The sequence below is a fragment of the Tursiops truncatus genome, chromosome 7 (assembly GCF_011762595.2).
Source record: "Tursiops truncatus isolate mTurTru1 chromosome 7, mTurTru1.mat.Y, whole genome shotgun sequence".
NCBI lineage: Eukaryota > Metazoa > Chordata > Mammalia > Artiodactyla > Delphinidae > Tursiops > Tursiops truncatus.
This window is the reverse complement of record NC_047040.1, coordinates 91,975,550-91,992,233: the sequence shown is the minus strand read 5'-3', so window position 1 is coordinate 91,992,233 and position 16,684 is coordinate 91,975,550. Positions and strand designations below refer to the sequence as shown.

The 16,684-nt window shown below is 39.3% G+C and overlaps 1 protein-coding gene across 1 annotated transcript in view; it reads left to right on the top strand.

Annotated features, from left to right (window-relative positions):
• THSD7B (thrombospondin type 1 domain containing 7B) overlaps positions 1-16,684 on the top strand; it is a 764,324-nt gene that overhangs the window by 212,746 nt on the left and 534,894 nt on the right. Inside the window, exon 3 of the mRNA XM_033860221.1 lies at positions 7,048-7,296. Coding sequence (XP_033716112.1) covers positions 7,048-7,296 — 249 coding nt within the window. The remainder of the gene's footprint in view (positions 1-7,047; positions 7,297-16,684) is intronic.

The window sequence follows — 16,684 nt, the reverse complement described above, 5'->3', positions numbered from 1 at the left end:
TACTCCAAAACGTCAAAATTATTTTTATTCATGATTTGTACTATTGCAGGATGGCAAGTAGGTGTGAAGTCAATTAGGAGCGAATGGTGGGAACAAAAAGCCAGAACCAAAGCACATATTTTTCCCTTTCATGTGGCTCTTGGCATGTCAGAAGGGACAATACTGCCTCCAAAAGCCAAACAATTAAAATGATGAGAGGAGAAGGGAGGAGGGGAAGGGAGAAGAGAGGGCACTCTACTAATTAATGTTACAGGTCACAGACCATTTTTAAATCTTTAAAGTAAAAAATGTATTGCTATTGGGCTTCCCTGGTGGCACAGTGGTTGAGAGTCCACCTGCCGATGCAGGGGACATGGGTTCGTGCCCCGGTCCGGGAAGATCCCACGTGCCACAGAGCGGCTGGGCCCGTGAGCCATGGCCACTGAGCCTGCGCGTCCAGAGCCCGTGCTCCGCAAAGGGAGAGGCCACAACAGTGAGAGGCCCGCGTACCGCAAACAAACAAAAAAAACAAAAAAAAACAAACAACAACAACAAAAAAAGTATTGCTATCAACAAGCACATTTCATTATTCTTTCTTTCTCCAGTGTTTTACATGAATATTATTTACCAAGAAGTACTTTGTCACTTAAGTTCTCACAGACAGTAAAAATGTTGGTAATGGGCTGGGAACAATGTTTATAACAAATCTCTACAGTTTACTGGTCAGAAGCTGCATCTCTAAGTAACTGACATTTCTCTTTCATGAATATGATCTTATCTATTTTAGAGCTCACCAAGGTTCAAGCCTCTCACTTTGTCTCTGCTAGCTCCAAATATTTTTTACCTTTAAATGGAAAAAAAAAGTTAACTTTTAAATTCTGAAAATTCAGTGGTTATTATATTATTTATCATGGGAAGGGGGGGGAGGAGTAGGGTGAGAAAGGGTTAATTAAAAAACAAACTAGTTAAAATTACAACATATGCAGAAACTTATTTCCAAAATGAAGGGAAAAAAAGAGGGAAGGGGAAACTAGTGGCACAAACCAAAGTCCTGAAGCCAAATCTGAAGAGGACATAGAAAGAAAAACAAAGTGTAAGAAAGTAGAGTCAATGGGATTCTTTTTCTGTTTCAATGATTTAGTTATAAATATAGATTATTAGTCTTCTCTCTATACATGTAACAAATGCCAAACAGCTCACTATTATGAAATTTTTAAAACTGATTCTTTCACATTTGTTAAAAAAGGTAAAAATCACATTCTTTTCTTCCCTTCCTTCAGTTCAAATCCTAAACTGAAATATTACATGTAACAATAGCTGGTTCTAACTTCTATACAAAGTTAAACCATATTGAACTCCTTTGCCAATATAAGGAGCTACATAATTTCTATCACACTTGCCTCCAATTTAGGCATAAGAAACATTTCTCAAAGCAACTCAAAAGGAGCAAGTCAGGGGAAAGAAAGTTATGAAGAAGAGAGAAGAGAAGACTAGCAGATAAAACACATACTCTGAAAAACTCAAATCTGCCATTCAAGTACTGAAAATACCTCAAAAGGAACAATGAATGGGATCTATTATAATGAAGTCAGCAAAATAAAATGCAAAAAAAAAAAAAAAAGGTCTGAAGATAATTTTGAGGAAATCTCTTTGAAAGAAAAGAATACTGAAAATAGGGGGGGAAATCAGAATTATATAGGTTAAACAAGAAGAACAAATGTGTTTAATGTTGATGTTTCCAAAATAGGAGGTCCTTCCTATAAAATGCAGTACATGAAAATATATATCAAATTGACTGATGAGCTAAATATCAAATTGGAAATATAAAACTTTTCTAGAAGAAAAAATATGAGAGCAAAACTTATGGCATTGGGATGGGGAAAAAATCTTGTTTGTGGTAAAAAAGAAAGCACAAACTATAAAGGGAAAGACTGAAAAACAAACTAAAATGTTATATACCACAGAAAGACACTATCAACAAAATTAAAAGTAAAATTATGGGAAAAGTTATTTGTAGCATATAGAGAAAACAACAGGGTACTATAAAGAATCTGTATTTCTCTCTATATATCTATTTACTGTCATCATCATCTGTTTGTGTGTACTTATGAAATTCAATAAGAAAAAGGCAGCCGAATGGAAAGATAGATGTATTAGTTTCCTACAGGTTCTGTAACAAATTACAGCAAACCAAGAGGCTTAAAATAATGCAAATATATTATCTTATAGTTTTGGAGGTCAGAAGCCTAAAAGTTAAGAAATCTTGAAATGAAGACATTATTCTGTGTTTGTTTTTTTTTCCTGAAGCTTCTAGGGGGAAATCCGTTTTCTTGCATTTTTCAGTTTCTAGAGGCTGCCTACATTCCTTGGGTCATGTATTATCCCAGCCTCTGATTCTGATATCATATCTACTTCTCTGTCTGTGGCCCCTTTGCCTCCCTCTTAGACAGACCCTTATAATTACACTGGGCCCACCTGAATAATCCAGGATCATCTCTTCCTCTCAAAATCCTTAACAGTCACATCTGCAAAGTTTATGTTGGCACGTAGGGTAACGTATTCACAGCTTTCAGGGATTAGGATGTGGACATTTTGGGGGCACCATTAGTCCACCTACCATAATGGACAAACAATATGAATGATTAATTCATAAGATAGGAAATCTGAGTAATCACTAATGATTTGAGAAAAATATGAATAAAGTTTAGTGGTTACCTGAAAAACCAAGTGCACTTCCTCAATATTTTGGAAAATATAAGTCTGATAAAACCGAGAATTTTGAGCATGTAGGAAAGGGAAAATACCACAATACCTATTATATTTGTTTACATGACTATTTATGGCCTAACTCCAGGCAAAAATACTCAGGAAATCTCTCACACATGTGTAACCACATAGAGACATGTAAAAGAAGGTTTAATACATAATCCTGTGGAATCAGAAGAAATTAAGCACAACCAAAAGGTGCACTAATGGGAAAATGAATAAATTGCCCTGTATTCACATGGGGGTATTACTCACTAATAAAAATGAAGGTACATTATCTGCATTTATCAACGTGGTTAGATCTAGAAGTCATAATATTAAGTGAGGAAAATAATTTCCACAGTAATATGTATAACAAAATAATATTTAAGTAAGACTTGTAAAAACATGCAAGACAATGAATGCTGTTTATGAAGATGTACATATTTAGTTAAAGTATAAAAATGCGGTGGAACATAATAAAAATCAATTTCAGGATAGTGGCTGTGTCTGGGGAAGAGAGATGGAACTGGGATTGCAAAAGACACAGGGAATTCACCTGAATTTATCATTTTTTATTTATTTAATGAAATCTGAAGTAAATGTTAGCCTTTGCTAGTAAAGTATGGGAGTGTTTATTACATTACTCTTCTGAATGTTTGAGATATTTAATACTATTTTAAAGTGGTAATTGAAGTGTTAATGAAATGAGGGTATTTTTCTGTTGATTTTTATCTTTTAAGAGCTCTGTCCTTAATTTGTATGTAAAGAGATTTCCTTACATTTCCAGAGGAAGTAACAATAACTAGAGTTATTTTTGGTTTCAAAGATTTCCTTTACAGTTGAATACTTGTGAAGTAATTTACAAATGACAACGTACTCTATAAATCTCAAGGAGGTTTAATTACTGTAGCTTCTCTTTCTTTTAAAGATAAATCAACACTATATGTCTGTTTTATTAAAAAGGCATACCACCTTCTGTGGAAAGATTGAGTCCCAATTCTGTGTAAAGGCAGGAATGTTTGTTTTGGACTTTAGTTTATAAGGTGATTCTTCTTGAACTGAAGGGTACTGTAACTCTGGGGAGCTAAGCAGATCACATTTTATTCTTTTTTTAATTTTTCTGCAAATAATGAAACTAAGTAGCCATGAGACTAAGGTCCTGCTAATGTACTGTGATGCAAATTTCAGGTCACATATTTCTGATTCACCATTTAGTGCTTATTCCACTATTTCGGTAAAAAGAAATCTCAGTGATCACATTAGACCAGGGCCCTATGTCATACCTTTTATTATTATTATTTTTTTAACCAAGGAGGCAAGTTAATAAAAATAACTTTAAAAATAAGTAAATGTGTAATCAGTGGAATATATGCCCTTCCTAATTCCAAGAATTAGGAGCCCTTTTCAAAATTACAAAAGCCTTGACTAGGGCTTCCCTGGTGGCGCAGTGGTTGAGAGTCCGCCTGCCGATGCCGGGGATGCGGGTTCGTGCCCCGGTCCGGGAAGATCCCACATGCCGCGGAGCGGCTGGGCCCGTGAGCCATGGCCGCTGAGCCTGCGCGTCCGGAGCCTGTGCTCCGCAACGGGAGAGGCCACAACAGTGAGAGGCCCGCATACCGCAAAAAAAAAAAAAAAAAAAAGCCTTGATTAATCCCTGCAACTCCATGCAAGTACTTGTACTGATGGAATCTTACCCCTTCTTCTGGTCCAATAGGAAGAGTCAGTTCGGTAAAGATGAGAGTGACAGCTAGGAAATGGTAAGAACCAAACCACTACTTCTGTAGACAGAGAACTGTGTAGTATGGGATCTTCTTTAGGAAAGGAAGAAGAAAATCCTTCCGAGAAATTAAAACTCCTTATCTAAAAACATACACAAATTAAAAACTTTATTAAAGTTCTGTTTTCGTTTGCCAGGGCTACCTTAACAAAGTACCACAGACTGTAACTTAAACAACAGAAATTAACTTTGTCACAGTTCTGGAGGCTGAATCAAGTGTCAGCAGGGTTGGTTTCTTCTAAGGCCTCTCTTTGGCTTGTAGACCATTGTCTTTGCTCCGAGCCTTCTCATACTCTTCCTCTGTGTGTGTCTGTGTCCTCATCTCTTCTTACAAGGACACCAGTCATACTGGATTAGGAGCCACCCCTAGTGACCACATTTAAAAGACTATCTTCATGTACAGATACATTCTGAAGCACTGGAGGTTAGGACTTTGACATATGAATTTGAGACGGGCATAACTCAGCCAATAATAATTTCTGAAATGTCAGAACGTAGAAACTTGTTGATTAACATCTTTCTGTTATATCATAAACCAAAAATAGGTGGGCCTTCCCTCTTTCCTCCACATTGTACAGTGATGATACATTATGATTTATGTGGGGCATTTTCAAGAGAGGTTCTTCCTATTTTGTCTTGATCCCAGGCCCTCCAAATATCTAATTGGAGTGAGTGATGGTAATGAGGTATGCATTGCTTTTTTCATTTTGAAGAGGATAATATGATCTGAATAGGCTTTTAAAAAATATTGGACCGAAGGTTTATCTTATATCATTGTGAAATTTGAAAGCCATACTGATCCTCTATGGCTTCATGATGAATATCAGTATGGAAATCTCACTATATTTTACTCATCACTGTGGCCAGATATGAACATATTTCATTCTCCCCTGCACACTGTCTACTATAATCCATTTCTGTTGGTGGCTCCCTTACTCTACATACTTTCTCAGGTCAGAAATTTGGAAACATTTTAATACTTCTCTCTTTTTAAACACATACAAAGGAACTATTGCCAAACCCTGTGTATTATTCCACCAAGTTTCATAGGCTCAATTTTGGAAGTCAGTGTTTGAACACTGACCCTTTCTTTGATTTACATTCCTGTCAAAATTATCCTTTTCTTCCGCAAAGTAATGGATGCCTTTGACTGAATAAGGGAAATACTAACAACAAAGAAAAGAAAAAAATGCCAATAATACTCAAAATATTGTCTCCCTACATGAGTCTGATTTTCTCCCTTTAACATTATTTAATGCTCAAATAAATCCAAATTCCTTAGCCTTTCCAGAAATCCGTTTTGAAGAACTACATACCTAATATTTATCCACATTCCTCTTTGAACTTTACGTGTAATAAATGGACACATTTATGACAGTTGACAAGTTGGCTTTTACTTTCCCCCATTGGTGTGCTTGTGAATATTTGACCACCAGTTCTGGGGGTTGAAGGGGTCAGGGTAGGGTAAAGGGACTTGATTGATGGCATTTGCTGGTTTCTATAGTGTAAATACTTCCACCATGGCTAATTTTAAGCTACTTACATGAAATCAACAGGCTTGCAAAATATCTGAAAATTTTACAGTTGGTCCTTGTTAAACAGTAAATCCAACTCTAGCATACCACTGGTTCCTATACCCACAAATTTTATCTCAGGGCTTCAAATATGCTACTTCCTTGAGTTAAAATAGTCTTCTTTCCGTGCCTGAGAAGTTTCCATTAATCTTTTAAAATGCAGCTTAGATGTCCTTCTGTCTTAGAACCTGCCTCACCCCTACCCCCAGCTTTCCCAGGTGGTCTATCACTGCCTCATCAGTTTTTCTCCTCATCATTGTAAGTGCTTTTATGTTGAGTTCATCACAGTATCATGTTATCTTTTTATTTATCTGTTTTCCAATTACATTGTTAGTATTGGAAAGCACTTCAGTTTTGCAGATGAGGAAATGGATGCGCAGAGCCTAACAGTATGGGGAAACATAATACCACATTTATTTATTTTTTAATCGCTCAGTATTTAAAAGAATGGACAGAACAGTACTCGAAAGCTTACATTTACCTTTGTTTGACCTTAGACAAATGATTTAGCCTTCCTGACCTTAAGTATTGTCATCTACAAATGGACATAATAATATGTATACTCAAGAGACTGTTGTAAGTGCCTGTGAAGTACAGGACAGTGTGTGAGACCTAGGAACCACTGAACGAAGGGTAACTCTAGGCTGTATCAGAGGTGAAAGCACATGAGAAGAACCTCCATTATTTCTGATGATGCTTTGGACAAGGTACAATGTGGACTCACCTTACACATGTGTCTTGCGAGAGTGAAATAACTTCACAGTTTCAGATGAAATAGAGCGTTCATTCTTAAAATGTACGTCCTTCAGTATTTTATCATGATGCCTCTAACATTTAAAAAAAAAATTCTCCTACTTGAACGCTATCCCAGATTTCAGGCTTTTTCTTTTCATCCAGAATAGGCACTTCATAATGTTGGTTGTACCCATTTAGTCTACGGCCTACTGTTTTCTGTTTCTGTTCCTTCAGGCTTTGCACGCAAGATTCCTTGCCTGTGACCATCCAGTCCTGCATCATGCCGAAAGACTGCGAAACCACCGAGTGGTCCTCCTGGAGCCCCTGCTCCAAGACGTGCCGTTCAGGGAGCCTCTCGCCAGGATTTAGAAGCAGGAGCCGGAATGTGAAGCACGTTGCTGTTGGAGGCGGAGAGGACTGCCCTGAACTTCTCGAGAAGGAGGCCTGCATCGTTGAAGGAGAACTTTTGCACTCATGTCCCAGGTATTGTGTATTCTTTGGCATGAGTGTTCAGTTGTTCTATATAATCTCACTTTATGTGGTATAGAGAGGTTAACAATAACTGTAGCTGTGACTTATGACTCAGTGCAGAGTTTCATATTAGGCAGTAAAGCCTAGGGGGGGTAAGAGCATGGGTTGTGTTGATTGCCTGGGCTCCAATCCTATTTCTAATTATGTGATTGTTATGACTTTGTAATTTATGTGAATTTTGGCAAGTGACTTAAATCTAGTGCCTCAGTTTACTTTTCTACTAGCAGTACTTACTTCATCCAGCACCTGGCATATCATAAGTGCTTAATAACCATTAGTTATCATTACCTGACATGTCACACCTAATTTTTATGACAACCTAAGAAGCCATTCATAAGCATCTTCATTTTGCAAATAAGGCCATTGATGCTCAGAGAGATTAAGTAACTTCTGAGGTTACATAGTTCATGAGTGACAGCCGCCTGATTCTAAGGATGCTCTTTCTCTGAAAGTCACTGCTGCTCTGGGCACTGTTTCTATTTCAGAGTCCCTAGGGAACCAGAGAATGCTGAGAAAAGGGTCGACATAAATTAGTAGCTAAATTTAATATCTTGATCTTAGTTATATTTTGCCTGATTGTGTAGCCCTCGGTGAAGACGTCCAGTGCATTTTCCTCTGGTTGTTGGCTTACAGTGGGATCAGTCTGATAATGACAGAAATCACTGGGGCTGCCTGTTTAGAAGTCTGTTGCGGATGAATTTGTAATAATTCCTGAGGGACAGCTGCCCTGAACTATATCTTCAGTCTGTATTTTAGATTTAAATAGCTTTTTTTTTTTTTTTTTTTTTTTTTTTGGCGGTACGCGGGCCTCTCACTGTTGTGGCCTCTCCCGTTGCGGAGCACAGGCTCCGCACGCGCAGGCTCAGCAGCCATGGCTCACAGGCCCAGCCGCTCCGCGTCATGTGGGGTCTTCCCGGACTGGGGCACGAACCCGTGTCCCCTGCATCGGCAGGCGGACTCTCAACCACTGCGCCACCAGGGAAGCCCTAAATAGCTATTTTAGATAGAACTTTTCTATAGTCTCTGAGATTTGAGATCACTCCCTCGGTGAAAAATAAAATGAGGCAAAAAATAACTGCTTGTAGAAATTAATCATCTGGGGATATGTGAAGGGTAAGTGGGTTACAAACTCAGCTGGTGTTGTTGATGGGCCTGGTGATTCCTTAAACCTGAAATAAAGTATGTATGGGCGGGGCAGAGGTTGAGGTTGGGGGCGGGTATAGAGGAGCAAGTTCCTGTTTACACATTCATAGTCATTCACTTCCTCCACCTCACCATTGAAATCAGGGTGGATTCAACACACTCCTTACATATTGATTGTTCATTTTTTACTAAAATGACTCCTTAGATTTACATCATTTCTTGCCTGAAAAGCGGAGAGAGCAGATGTATTTCATGATCCTTGACAGATTAACCTGTTGTCACAGAATCCTCCCTAATTGTATTGAGTTTGTGTCCAATCTTTCAAGACACTAATTTGGGGCAAAACATGGGATTGGAAAGAAAACCTGAGGTCTCTGTCCCTTTTGAACTTGGATAGGCTTTGGGTTAGAATTGCATCGCCATCACACTTAAAGTGTGTGTCCTTGGACAAGCTGTACGACTTCTCTAAGACATTTCCCTCTTCAATACAAGTGTCTAATTATACTGCCTGTGTTGAAGGTTGAACAGCTACAGACTAGCACTGTCTGTCCTGGTGTTCAGCACATGAGGCACTACACGAATACTGACTCTTATTGTTGCTCTTTGCAGGTGGGTTTTGGTTTCATTTCCTCCAGTAAGAGAATCCCTCCTTTCCTTGGAAGGCATACTGTATTAATTTAATGGAGTAGAAAGTTATTTCTTCTGGGTGATTTGGAGATTTTTTTTTCCCCCGTGGAGGCATTATTTAGGACGGTTCTCAATGTTAGGCTGCTAGGAATAGAATGTGGGTTTATTGATGACCTTGACCTTGGCACCTTTTTTCTTCATTCCTTTCACGGAATGGCATGACCTCTTCCTGATATTTTTAACAGTTTTTTGATTTATAGACATCCGCCTATTTTTTTTTAAGGAATTCCTTTATTTTTTTTTATTATTTATTTATTTATTTTTGGCTGTGTTGGGTCTTTGTTTCTGTGTAAGGGCTTTCTCTAGTTGCGGCAAGCAGGGGCCACTCTTCATCGCGGTGCACGGGCCTCTCACTATCGCGGCCTCTCTTGTTGTGGAGCACAGGCGCCAGACGCGCAGGCTCAGTAGTTTTGGCTCACGGGCCTAGTTGCTCCGCGGCATGTGGGATCTTCCCAGACCAGGGCACGAACCCGTGTCCCCTGCAATGGCAGGCGGACTCTCAACCACTGCACCACCAGGGAAGCCCCGCCTATTTTTTTTCCTTCTCTTTTCTTTGTTAATAACTATTACGATTCTCTTGGAATCATCAGAGTAGTGCCTCCTTGACGATATTGAGAAAGTTGACTTGGATAACCTTTTGTTAAAGAACGACTACCTTTTATTGAGCGTCTACTGTTGGCCAATAACTATATCAGAGATTGTATAAAGATTATTTAGAATAACATAGAATGTATTATCCAAATAGAACATTTTTGAGAGTAAAAGGGATGTAAATCGGTACTGTTCGGATTCAAATTAAAGTCCATTTGACTTCATGTTCAGTGCTCTTTCCAGTACTTCACACTGACCCTAACAATAATCATAGTGAAGACACACACCCAGATAAGGGTATAGACACACATATACATGTATTCGTATGTATCATTTTTTTCCAACAATATACCGTGGAATGGTAATACTTCAAGATGTACCCAAGATTAATTTCTGTATTTTTCATTTGATTGAACCGTAACATCTGAAAACAGGGCCTGACAAAGTTCATTGGAGATGAACCTGGGCCTCTAGTTCTGCTGTTTGGAAATGTTACTGAGTATGACATTTTCTAAAAACCTTCTCAAATAGTGAATTTGTAGGAAATAGGAGTCTTCGAAAATTCACTGAATACCAACCAGTGTTTCCTAGGGAGACTGACGTGTTAGCTAATGATTCCACTTTGTGGTGGAAAAGAGCATGTATAAATAATAGCAACAAAATTAACATTGGCTGACATTCTTATTTGTCTGAAATCCGAGCTGTGGCCTCTACCACAGGAAAGCGTAAAGGCCGTGTGCTAACTTTTGTTTCTACTTGGACACCAGTGATTAAAATTCATTGTGAACAAGGGAAATGGAAACAAAAATCTCTTAGGGAACAAAAACGTCCATTTTTCCTTTCCCAGAATTCATGAGCACTTCATATGCATCAAGCAATTTAATTCACCATCCTTCTCCCCAGCAGGGAAATGTCCTCTCTTAGAATGTGGTTTGGCTTTTACCCTTGCACCATATTTGCTATAGGAGATGTGTTCCTTTTCTCAATAAATATACTCTGAGCTCTTCCTATGTGCCAAGCAGTATGTTAAGTGTTTCCGATACCTCAGAGGACACATTAGACAAAGTTCCCTCCCCCTTGTGGGACCTAAATTTTAGTGAAGATGTACCAAATAAATAAAATAAATAAACTATATACTTTGTGTACAAGATATGGAAAAAATGAAGCATTGGAGCAGGGTAAAGATAGAGGCTTCTGGGGTGCTGTGATGGGGGATCAGCTCAGGTTACAGAATTAAAGAGGCTGTCCTTAGAGAAGCCTCATTTGAACTAGCAGGATCTGTGGGGAGGACTTGAAGGAAGTGAGGAAATTATCCTTTCATCTAATTAGAGGAAGAATATTCCAAGAAGAGATAAGCTAGAGATGTGCTCTGGTTCCTGCATGTTCATAATGCTCACAACGGTTTTTAGTTGCGTAGCTTGGGGACTACTCATCTCACCAGCTGGACTCCACTGGTCAGCATTTTCACTGTGAACAAAATGTGTGCCAATCCCTAAGGCATGATTACATGAAAGGAGATGTGACCATGAGGAACCCCTTCTCGAGGAGCTCCCTGAGAGCGAACCCTTTGGAAGCGCCTCAGGGCAGCTAGCATAAGTGAACCTGAAAGGAGACAGGGGCCAGCCTATGTTAAGCTCACTTGGGAAATTTTAGAACTCCAGTTGATCTTTGAACGGCAGTGGTTTGAACTGCACAGGTTCTCTTAGAGGCGGATAGTTTTGAATAGTAAATGCTACAGCGTCACATGATCTGAGGTTGGTTGAATCCATAGACGCAGAACCATGGATGCAAAGGGTGACTATCAGTTGTAGCAGATTTTCTGACTGCCTGGAGGATTATCGCCCCTAACCCCACATTGTTCAAGAGTCAGCTGTATAAGGGAGTTAGCATTGTGTAGCCTTAAGCTCGCCTCAGAAGTATGCTATTTGACCAAGATATGTATAGACTCCATGAAACCCCTTTCTTCAGTATTATACAGTCTACTTGAAATTTTGTGCTCCCCGCTCCAACATAACACTAAGAACTCACGCTGTACATTATGGGGTTGGGATAGAAATGAGAGAGATGGGACAAATCTACTTGTCACTGGCTACCTTTTCTCTTGGTGTGTTGACCTCTTATCATTGTCATCATGGCTTTAGGCATTATGTTACTCTCTGCCTCAAAACACTGAAAGATATGTGCTTTATAAGATGCCTTGGCACTTGGGTTCTTTCTTTTGTCCTAATCAACATCTAAAGCATTAGATCCTCCATCTCAACTAAGAGGGAGGTGAAAAGCATTCTAAGACCATAAATGATAAGGTGGCCCTGTTTACTGGATAGCATAAGGAAAGGCAGAGGACACAGGTAGCTGAGACATGACTTGATGCTGGAACAGCTATGACTCCAGATCCTTCGTGCCTAAGCAGAGAGCCTGTTTTGGCTGAAGACACTGTAACACACAAGAATACTGAAAAACGTCAACATCTTTCTTGGAAGCGACACCTCAGATGACCTACCAGCAACTTCCACCACCTCACCAGGAGGCTTTCACACCAAGATGGCTGTTCTACTTCTTAAACGATCATTTAGAGTTTAAAATTGAATATCAGACAGTGCTGTTATAAAGACCAACATAGAGTAAAACTTTAAAGACGATCTCAAGGCAGAAGCTGCATGGCTGATAGTATTACATAGACTGTGTGATATTAGTGCACAGAAAAGCCAATTTCCTAAACATTGCTTCAACACTCCAGTCTGGCACTGAATACATGGGGTCTCATAATTTGTCCCTCCTTATCTCTGGTATGTATGAGTTTATTATGGGTGAACTAGAGATTCTTCGCAAAAGGTCTGTCTGTGCAGACTCATACTGAGAGATCTATCTGGGTCTCCTGCATCCCACTTCGATGTGCTTCTAAAACAAGCCCCTGTGACCAGCCTGTTTTTTCCTACCATCTCTTTAAGGCACGGCACTGAACCCGATTTTAGATTTTCTAAAATCTAAAATTTTGTCAAGTTTTCCTTGAGAAAACTCTGGGGATTAGTTGATGGATTTTTTAGATGAGTGTTGAAGCCAGGAATGGTGCCAGCAGAAGGGATGGTGAGTAGAACTTGGCTTGGTAGTTGGCTTCCTCTGCCCGTTGGAACGAAGTGAGTGCTGGAACAGCGTTGACATGTCTTGAAAGAGATGTTTGTTCAACACCTGCTTCAGACTGTCACTGTGCTGATTGCTGGAGAATTCAGGAAATTTTAGTCTGTGTTCACTTAGTTTATTCATCTTCAGAATGCTGTGTAATATACTCATTAAAAACTAGAGCATCTTGAACCGATAACCATGTCCTTTAAGAGTGTTTCATAGTTAGTAATGTTGCCGCACATCATTCTAAACATACGTTTCTGGATTTTTTGTTAATGCATTTTTCTCCTCTACTTTAGAGGGGGTAGCACCTATAAAAGTGCCTGGCTCGGAGTAAATGCTCAGCAGACAAAGGATGAATCATTAAATGTGGGGCAGATCCAGAACAATATTATGCACAGGGTACTTTATTCCAGGCTGATACTTATTATCTTATGTGTGTGCAGGATTCGAAGTCATTTCTTATAAAGAGCATCTAAAATTGGCATCATCAAGGAGATTACGTAAGGATGCCGACCCAGGGAAGGAATAAACACACAGAGCTTGATGTGACTTTGTCCCCAATGGCGGCCTTGCTTTTGCTAAGTGTGTCTGGTTTTCCAAATAAGAAGTTTCTGTTTTCATTGGTTATAAGAGTAGCTTCGAGAAGGATGAGTCATGAGATCACAATCTGAATATGTAAGTTTGCCTTCTGGAAAAGAATGGCACACACGTCACCTACCATCTCTAATGTATCTTTTCAATTGATCGTCTACCACAGCACCTAACACCCTGCACATAATAGAAGCTCAATAAATGGTTGTTAAATGAATTAATGGGTTCTTTAAGGAAGCATTTTTTAAAATTGTTTTAATTAAGCAGCTCTTTGTAGGACTTGAGGAGTAAAGGAGTCATGACCTGGAACCCTCAGGAGAATCTGTTTCAGGAAAGAAACGACAGTTTCAAAGAATCTGTAAATTGTTTCAGCAGAAGGAGACTGATGCCTTTTTACTGAGTCCAGCTTTTACTGGTGCATATTGTTTCATGAGTTCCCATTGTGCCACTTTCAGCTCTCCTGGATGGAAGATCTGTTCCCCTGTTAGTGTAAGAAAGTTAATGTACTACTAAGTGCTGTGCATAGGGATAGAAATCTATTAATAATACATATGTGGAGTTTGCCTAGCAAAGCCATCTGCCAAAGAGCTTTGCACTTCAGAGTAGCTTTCCATAATCAATAGTCCCACTCTATTCAATAAAAGATTACTAGAGCGTAAGATGTATAAAGCTTGATTGGCTCCCTTTATTTTGGTCGTCTGTTCAGCAAAAAATGACAAGTTAATTCTTTTCTAAATGAATTTACAACTTTAAAAGGACAACAGATATTATCATAAATTAGTCTTGCTGCAGACACTGATTTTTAATATACGCGCATTTAATTTGAATACCTTGCACTAGGGTTTCAATTCCAAGAGTGTTTGCAAATCTATATGTGCTTAGTCAAAACAGGACCATTCACTAATGCAATTATTCTTTCAGTCTGTCATCATTAAATCACTTAAGACTCTATTCCATGTTGCTTTGCTTTAAATCTAAGCCTTTAGAAGAAGGAGAAAAGAAATTCACATTTTGTAAGCAATTCTAAGCGTTCTGAAAGTGACAAAGCATGCATTCTAAAGGGCAGGGGTTGCTATAAAACTCTGATGGTCCTGCCGTCCTACTGCTATTAGAATCACTTTATGTCACCTTAGTAGGATGGAAGTCTTTTAAAAATAATCACTAAATGTGCCTACTTTTCTAATTTTGGCTTTGCTAATTTAGGATATCTCTATTCCTTGCTTCAGAACAATGCATTCATTCCTCATTCCTTCTGCCCTCCCCCCATCAATTTAGAGAATGGTTTGAATACAGGATTCCTTGGGTTAGACAACATCACTCTCAGGAAGACAAGCTGGCTACCTGGGCGATTGAATTTCTGGCCCTCGAGTAGCTTTTCCTAATCCAGAATTTGTCTCCTCTATCTCTTCATGGGAATATGTATTCCCACCATTAGAAATTTCTTTCTTTGGCTTAATCTTGGTTTCTTCTTTTAAACTGCATATACCTTTTTAGAATGATAAAATATTTAATATTAACTTTTAATATGTATCTTGTGAATACATTTATTGATCATTTCCTAAGAATAGACTTAAATTATGGGGTACATATGAAGAAATCGGGCAGTGAGTTCCAGGTGTGGGAGAAAGCTTCAGAAAGCAGATTCTAGAAGGTAAATGAAGAAAAACTGAATTTCACAGTCATAATACATGGTTGCCCTGATGTCTGAGTTCTTGTCCCCTTTCCTGGGCTGTCTCAGGTAAGAATTCAGTGCCAAGCAATTGTGCTGCTAGTACTTGGGCCAAAAGCAATTTGGAATCATTCTTCACTTCTCTCTTTATCTCCTGTCCACATATAATCCATGAGAAGGCTGTCTCCACCTTCACAGTGTGTCCGGAATCTTATCACTTCTCATCACATTCACTGTGACTGCCCCAGTTAAAGGCCTAACATCATGTCTCCTGGACTGGCAAAGGCCTCCAAATTCATCTCCCTTCTTCCACTCCCCTATAGTCTATTCTTTAATGAGTGGCCAGGATGATTCTTAAAACTTTAAATGTCATCATGATATGATTGCCTTCCTCAAAACTTGGCAGTGGTTTCCCGGCACATTTGGAGTAACACTCACAGCCCTTCCTCACCCCACCAGGCTCTCTGTAGCCTGGGCCCCGACTGTCTCTCACTCCCTCTCCCTCCTGCCTTGAGCTGCCTATCCCAACCACACTGGCCTCTGTGCTTTCCTAGAAAGTGCCAAGCACTGTCCTTCCCTGGGACCTTTGAACATGCTCTTCTTTCTGCCTAGAATTCTCCCTGTCCACCTTTTCTTATGCCCACTGTTTCATTTTATTCCGGATTCTGCAGACTTTCCTGGTCATGGCACTGAAATAGCTCTCCTCCTCCATTTCTCTCTGATGGACATGTGACTGATGCCGTGTTATGTATTGGTTCATTTCTGTCTGTCTGCCCCACTAGAAGGTCATCTTCCCAAGGTCAGGGACTTTGTCCTGCTCACTGCTATGCACTTCTATTGTCAGAAATCATACTTGGCACACAGTTGGAGCTCAAGATTTAGTTCTTGAAAGAAAGGAGGAATGAACACATGGTTGAGTAAATGATTTGCTTACTCTTGGGCAGGCTTATTTTTGTTCCTAGGGAGCTAGGGAGTCCTGCTTTTTGGTTCCTTCTGCCATCCATCTCTCATACATACCTTTACATTAACTGAGATATTCTTTCACAAGTTGTTTCCCCTGTGTATTCAGTATATGAGTGGCTGACAGTGTTCTCTGTCACTAATGGTGGGGACATTGGAGTCATTTTTACATGAACAGATGATCGCAGGTTTACCTAACATTCACAGTGACCAGGGAGCAAAATGGAGAATTTGACTTCAGGGCCTTGAAAAAGCATTACTCTTCAAATAAAGTGTCATTGCACCATTTGGTGGAAATTTGAATTTTTACAATTAGAGATTCCTTTATTTGGCTTATATTTTGTTTCTCTTTTTAACTTGTACTTATCTCCTGAAAGTGCTAAAAATCTGACCCTATGTGACCACACACAGCGTTCAAATTATAAAGTGACTGGCTGTGTGATATTCTCAAACTGTCTTTGTGTTTGAGACTGGAAGGAATTTATACTGGCACTGTAAAATATTACTGGTCAGTTGTCAGTGACAGTATCATTGTCATCAACTGATGATACTTTTTTGCTTCATCCCAGAAAGCAA